The 7,858-nt window shown below is 35.8% G+C and overlaps 1 protein-coding gene across 1 annotated transcript; it reads right to left on the minus strand.

The window, feature by feature from the left end:
• Positions 1-640: 640 nt before the first annotated feature.
• LOC145768349 (acrosin-like) lies at positions 641-7,579 on the minus strand. Its single transcript, XM_082579827.1, has 8 exons — positions 7,513-7,579; positions 7,182-7,327; positions 5,740-5,866; positions 5,386-5,510; positions 4,805-5,009; positions 4,439-4,580; positions 1,510-1,660; positions 641-679 (listed from the first exon to the last, which is right to left on the minus strand). Exons 1-8 carry the CDS (start codon positions 7,577-7,579, stop codon positions 641-643), a joined length of 1,002 nt encoding a protein of 333 aa, XP_082435953.1.
• Between the last annotated feature and the right edge of the window lie 279 nt (positions 7,580-7,858).

The following is a 7,858-nucleotide window of genomic DNA, read 5'->3' on the forward strand; positions in this document are numbered from 1 at the left end:
GACACAGATCATGCCCTGGATGTTCGCCTTAGATCACATTCACTATTCCAGGTGGTTTTCTGTGAACATCTGTGCTATGATAAATCTCATTGACAAGCACCAAGATGTCCTTGCAGAATTCAACTCTGGAAAGTTTGTGGTATACAAGACCAGCAATAAGTTCTCTGCTATGGCGATCGACCAATATCATGAGCAGAACCACGCTATGGTCAAAGGGTCTGGTGGAGCTATTGGACTGACAGGAAACCCTGGAGCACTCAGGCGCTAGATGGTGGCAGGGTCGGAAATAGCCAAGATCATTGCAGATTTTGAAGAGCAGGCCACTAGAGGACATGACGACATCAGGCATCTTCACCATGACCAGAAACCTGGAGTAGAGAGAGCCTTTGTGAAAGATGTCAGGGCGCTTATGGAAGTGTTTCAAGACATGGGAAATTCCTTTCTAGAGAGTTCTCAAGAATTACTGGTCCTTGACACGAGGGACATCGTGAAAACCCCAGTGGCAGAAACTGTGAAGAAAATTGAATCCCTTGGTAAGAAGCAATATACATTTACAATGTTTGTGGAAGAAATGCTGGAACTATGCACGATTGCACGAAGCCAGTTACAGACACACTGACCAAGAACAAGTTGCCGCTCTTCAGTCGGCCACAGACCAAGAGTTTGATTTCTTTATGAGCTGAAAGTGGTGAACCATTCGTCAGTTCAAGAATGCTCATCTATCATCTCACATGTGGAACTATTCCACCACTTATCTGACTGTTAAACGTTTGATATTCCATTAAATTACGACATTAATCTTTCCAATGTCTCTCTACGTGTAAGTTCTAGAAAGAATTGTGACAGTGAGCCAATCACAATTTACAAGAATACCGCCAGAGATACAATTCACAGGGTCTCAAAGACTGCAATCTGAAAGTTAAAGCAGCATATGCTTTCCACAAAAATAAAGTTTACAATAATGCTTTTTAATCTTCATCGACTTGATAGAAAATTATTAGGTCATCAAACAATGTGTCATAATGTGATTGATTGTGCACTCGTAGAAGGTTAAACTTTTAATTCAGTTGACTTTAAGTTTAAGTTCATGTAGCTATATTTTCTGTTTTACTTTTTACACCTGTAAAACTTTAGTTTTTTTTATCCTTTATTCTTCTGATTATGATAAAAGGTTGTGATAAATATTTGCCGTCAATCTAGCCTAATACAACAAAATATATTCTAATTGATGCAAAACATATTTATAACAAATAATAAAGTTTGAAACGCTTTAGTCTGAAAGTTAGCAGCATGTGGTTTTCACAAAAATAAAATTTACAACAATGCTTTTTGGTCTTTATCCATTTGATCAATTGGAAATTATTAGGTCATCAAGCATCAAGCACTAGTTTGATTATAGTTGTGCAGGAATAAACTTTTAATTTAGTTGACTTTTAAGTTGAAGTCGTTTTTGCTTTAAAAATATATCTAACAAATCAGAAACTTTGAAACTCATTATAAAAGTCTTACCTCTCTAACAAGAGGGCCCCCACTATCACCGTGACAAGAGTCGACAATCTTTGCCTTGTTCGATCCAATTCCACAAATCATGTTTGTGGTGAACTTTATGCTTTCGTCAATTACTCCATTGTCCAACAACGTTTCATGATCAGCCAAACATCTTAATTATATCAACCAAACAAAGAAATTTGTAAAATGATATATTCTAAAAGTTAAAATGGACTATGTGACTATGTGGACTATGTGCAAAATGGTTGTGCTTTAACATTGATTAGGGCATATTTATCTCGAGAACCAAGCAAACAAAGAAATGAAAAATATTATTATAAATTTCTAACATTGTAGGACTTTTCCAACAATATGGAAAGAAATTCCACACGAAATACGGACACTTTCTAACATCAAAACCTTCAGTGATAAATAAAAAATTACACTATATATAAATGACGACAAATCATTCCCAGACATAAAAACAACTTAGCTTACCTCTACAAAAGTTTACCCTGCTAAAAAGGTCACTGATACATCGTAATTATTTTGTTGCCATTAGTCATTTTGACTGTTTCGACACCCGGCTACTGGTTCGACAACCCAGGGTGTATTAAATTGGGTGGCGTAGTTGCTGACAAAAAAAAAACAGCCGATAGAAAGGAATCGGCCACCATACTATCGTTAGTGCCGAAAGCTTAGTATAAAAAGAACCTTATCTTGTCATCCCTGGATGCTTGGATCAAGTATGGGACTCAACTTTACCTTTGCTTTAGTCATTTTGAGTGCTTCTTCAACCTATTTTTATTTTAAACAACATGATGCGTTCTACTGGTGCAAATTAAGCTGAGTTATCATTTAGAAACTAGAAACTGAATGTTAGTTGGTCTTTACGTTTTTTATTTATTTTTTATTTTTTTACAAAGTTTGCGCGCGATAATTATTTTGTCTGGAAGTTGAATTTTCATTCTGAATGTTTACGTTTAGTTGATTTCAGCAACATGGTCCTGTGTTTTGCCATGCTAGACAGGTAGTCACTACCTGGTACCCCTGAATAAGTGTCTGTTTGACAAAGCGTCGGAATAAAAGCAGATTGTCTTTTTGTACATCTTGTGATAGTTCAGCCTAATTTACACCAGTAAAACGGATCATGTTATTCAAGTAAACGCCTGGTGAACACTGAACAGCCTCATTCAATTTTCAGCACTATTTGTGTTTTTTTTTTTATAAATATAACCAGTTGGGAGCAGCTAACTAGAAGACCAAATAATCGTTTGCAGCTCCTGGCTAATCAGATAGAATTATTCAAAACTGAGCGTACTTATACGTTCCTCTATGTTGGTGAATTACATGTTATTGTGATGAAAGCTTATTTTGTACCGTACTTTTATAGAATCTAATTGGCAAATGAAGTTATTTCTCGCTCTCTTGTATACCGAAGTTATTATTTCTGAATAGTATTAATTTGACCAATCAATGTCTGAGATTGCAAATTAAAGACTTATGTAATAATATGTACATCGCCTACTAAGATGTGACAAGACAGATTATCGTCATGAAATTGCAATCGTAGTAGGACTGCATATGATTTGATATTTTTTCTTCTCTTTCAATAAACAATTATAAACGTTGAACAAAATGTAAGAGCACTATCCAAATAATGCAAAAAAGATTGCAACTCTATTTTCGCCAACGCAATGTGGATTTTAGCCCACTGTCTACCGTGGGGTCCAATGGACCCCAAAACAAATTTCGCTCTGCGATTTCTCAGGACATATAGCAGATGCGATATTGATATACCTTGACTTTTCACAGCTTTGCTTGATCTTTAGGACAATATAATAATTATTGATCTCAAACAAAAGTTGGTAGCATAGAAAAAATAATAGCATCTTGTACCGTGGGGTCCAACGGACCCCAAGCCTGCTGTATTCGAAGTAATCTTGTATTACAACAGCACTAAAAGAGGAGTCGATACTGTTGACAGAATTTTTAGGAAATACACTTCCAGAAGAATGACGAGAAGATAGCCGATAGCTCTATTTTACAATATGATTGATGTTACTGCTGTCAATGCTTTTGTGATATGGCATCAATTGCAAAGCGAAAAAAGCAGCACAACATTGAAGCATGCATGCATGCATGAAAGAGAAGAAAATTTTAGATCCAGCTATGAAAAGAGCTTGCTGGATTACCAGCTTCGACTTCAATATCAACAAGACATCTAAATCTGCAACGAAATAAAAGAAACAGCTGTTGAAGATCAAACGCCAGAATCAAAGAAGACTACATGCTATCGTTTCTAGAGATTCAAAGCCCAAAAATGCAGACAATTCTTTACTACTTGCAAACTCAACGTTTGCCAGAACATTCGCAAATCATTTGCAATGAATGCGATAATATATAAACTCACAATATTTCTTGTGGACTAATATGTAGATTGCAGGCCTAATATGCGTTTTGTAGCCAAATCTTTAAATAGTTTGACCATTGTTCAAGAATATACTAATTCGGTATCAGTCTGGTCTGTGCATGGGCTACTGTATGACTTCTATGTTAGATTTCAAGTATTTTTGGTTTTTCTACAGTGTTTATAAGTTATGATTTTTGTAGTCTGTTATGTCCTTTCCTATTGAGCTTTAATTTCATCATCGGAGCAGAACAAGTACTTTGAAATTTGGGGTCCAATAGACCCCAATGGTAAAACTTGCATATTTTTTTCGGTAGACAGAGGGTTAAGGTTTTATAATCAGATTGACGTCAGTTGAAGTAGAATGAGCCTTTCATGCTGTAGGAGTTCGCTTCTTCTAGAACTAGATTGTTTTAGACACACAGAGCAAATATTATGGATATCTACAGTACAAATGTAGTATCTATAGTACGAACTATCTATAGTAGAAATGCACACTAATCAAATCGAAATGGAGAGCAACCTAAGTTGATAACAAACCTTTTATTGTTTCGCAATCGAATTAATCCTTGTTTGAGTTTGTTAGAAACTTTTTCGACTTTTACGTCTGCTATGCCAAAGCCAGTGATAACGGCAAGAATATCCTTTTCTTCTCTTTTGTCTTCCTGAAGCAACCACTTGCCTAAAAGTTTACATAACAATGATTTAAATCTACAGTATTTGTGATGTTATTTAGACGTCGTTTAAAACCAAAGTAAATAATTCAATAATGCAAAGATTCTACCAGGCTAGTTGGACTTAGCCAAAGTAAGTCAAATGTTCTTACTATGGATCAATTGGACAAATTCTGTTTTGTCTTGTTTCTGATCATTCTGGTTGCGGAGTATAACCAATTACAGTACTTACTTTCCTTCTGGCACTGTTCTTCTGACGTTTCATTTCCGTGAAGAATTCCACTTTGATAAAGAAAACTACCAACGCAATTTCCTTTAACACACGGCAGACACACGGGCCTAATAAAAGACGAGTATTCTACAAAATCGTTCTCCATTCTGTCCGACGACACGATCCACTTGTCATCAACTATCTGCATTCTTTGTCCAAGTTTAATCTTAAAAAAGTTGCACAATTGAAAAAGCGTTCACAATTTTGAATCAAAAAACACCAAGTAACCAGGTTTCTCTCGCTTTCTTATATCATTTCTATTTCACAAAAAATGAACACTTGTGTTCTGTTGGATAGCAGAGGACAAAGCACTGTTTCTTGGGTGTGATCAACAAATATCATTTGTAAAATTTGTCAAAAATCTGTGCACCAACTACTTCTGATATAATTTTTGTTGTGCAAATTAAAGTTCATGGAGATTGGATCGAGGGCACAAATTTTTTAAAGGATAAAAAGTAAATGTGGATTAGTTTATCAAATAAAAGTCGAGAGAAAACACATTAGAAATTATTTTGCCCAATACCAGTGGTCATGCAACTTACAAGAGCAATGTCGTAGTCCAAAGTATTGTCTGAGAAGTCATCGTGAATGATAATCGTCTCTGGCAAATAAATTCTTGAGGAGACTGGTAAGGCAACTGGCGTTTGGAGAGGAAGTTGTGAAATTCCTTCATTACAATACCAGTCAAACTCACATTAAGATCGCCACATTGTTACACGCACAATCATTAAACAAGGAATAAGGAACGTTTTCAAACACAGCATAATGCAAACTTGATAAAGAATTTACAAAAACAAGTTTTGGTTGTGAGGTAGCATAAAGCAAAACAAGCATTACAAAGAAAAGATCAAGAAAAAAAATGTCTACTCTGCTTTACAACAAAACTTCTCTCTTACCCAGTGTGACCAGTAGATTGCGAGGCCAACCGTGTTGAATATAGTAAGAGGTGAAGACGTGTGCAGCTGTTAGGATCCAGCGATGGTTGATTAAAGATCCGCCTCCGAATGTACTATCGTTGTACGACTAAGCAGATAAGTATCAAAACATACGTTTTACGTGAAGCGCATTTGAAAATCTCTTCCCCTTGTAGCAGGGACTATTCAATATGTGATGCTATCGAATTGATTTAACTTATTGCGATATCTACTGTAGACCAGTGCTTTTCAACCGGGTACAGCCTACTGTATACCCAAGTGCATACCAGATCAAAACTAGGGTATACAGCTGGAGAAGGGTATACGAAGGGTATACAGTTTGAGGACGTTTCTACTGAAGATAACTTGTCTGCCCTAGTTGTTGGTCACCTGAAATTACTTTCCGACAATTTGACTACGTATTTTCCTGAAGATAACGACAAATGTCTGGAAGCAAACTCGTAGATTATCCAACCATTTAATGAAGAACCAACTGAGGATGAGGAATTATTGGAACTAAGGGCTGATTTAAATCAAAAATACTCATTCCGAGAAGTGGATTACACAGAATGTTGGGTTTGTCTTCTTAAATTTCCCGAATACAAAAATCTCGCGCAAATAGCCATTGATGTCTTGGTGCAGGTGCCTACCACTTATTTGTGTGAAGAAGGATTTTCCAATCTTGTTGAGATCAAGTCAAACAAACGAAACTCGATTGTTGACATTGATTCTTTAATGAGGGGAGGAATAGAGAAAGAGCTAACACCACGTTATGTCCAACTTGCCGAAACGATGCAACAACAAGCTAGCTAGCCATTAAATCAACTTCAATTTTGACGTTTTTTGCACTTTTGCATGCGTAGTTTCTTGTGCCCAGTTCAAGACTACTATCATCACTTTAACAAACAATTATTTTTTTATTAGTTTTTTTTACTTCCTGCGCACAATTAAACATTGCTATTTGTGAGGTACAGTATACGAAGTTATTAAAAATTGAAAAAAGGTGTACCACGGACAAAAAGGTTGAAAAGCACTGATCTAGACTACTGGCATTCGTGACTTTGTGATATCAGAGACTTAGTTGGAAATATTTAGTTTAGCAAATAGATGTCAAAATGAACAAAACACATGTCAATTCATGAGCAATGTCATGAAACCAATAACCTCACAAATTCACACTCAAAGGAAACAGAGATTACAATTTTAGCTACTGCATAAATTATAACAACTACATATTACATTGTGTTTTATTTAAATAAGTCAAACAATTATCTGATTAAATTTATGAATGTTCTTTTCTGCAGTACGCTATTTAATATTTCTAAAGAGTTCTACTGTGTATTTCGCAATAAATCTAATGCTGATGCAGTTTTTTGCAATTGTCGATAGATTTGGTTTGAAAAAGTTTATTTCACTTCACATACATTAAAGACACTGGATTCGTATCCGCAAAGAACAGCTTGCCAAGGCCAGGCTCCTCCAGCAGCATATTCCCCACCAATAACTCTTCCAACAGATGCTTGGTTCTGAATGTTTCTAACATTTCCAGCTTTTCCACATGAAGTTTGTTCTAAAAACATCGAGTTTTCTCTTGATATCATTTGGTTCTGTTAACCTAATATCAATCAACAAGTATGCAACATTTTTGCAAAGATCGCTGCTGTTGTTTATCGTACAGTAGAATGCAATAAAGTGCTGTAAGGTGTATTGCTACATATTTGTAATTCATAGCTGTAGCATCTAGCTTTTACTTACCTTGTCCATTGGTTAAAACAATGCTGAACGCACATAGAACGAGAATAGCCATATCTTTTGCTACCATCCTTGTCTGTTGTGTTAGAGTGATGTATGGTCAAATTTTATTAGGATACAAAAAAAATAATTATAGTCTTCGATTTTTCTTTACACAATCTCTCATTCGCTTTGTATTGCCCAGGTAGACTAGTGCAAGCACAATTAAGACTTTATATACGTAAAACTAGTAACTATCACCTTCCTTTCCAGTATACTAAACATGACTTGCATTGTGTAAGAATCTACGCGTAGATATAGTGGAAACTTTGCGGAAGGAACTCGGTAATGAAGAGGCAGTTGAGACAAC

Source organism: Aplidium turbinatum, chromosome 4 (assembly GCF_918807975.1).
Source record: "Aplidium turbinatum chromosome 4, kaAplTurb1.1, whole genome shotgun sequence".
Lineage (NCBI taxonomy): Eukaryota > Metazoa > Chordata > Ascidiacea > Aplousobranchia > Polyclinidae > Aplidium > Aplidium turbinatum.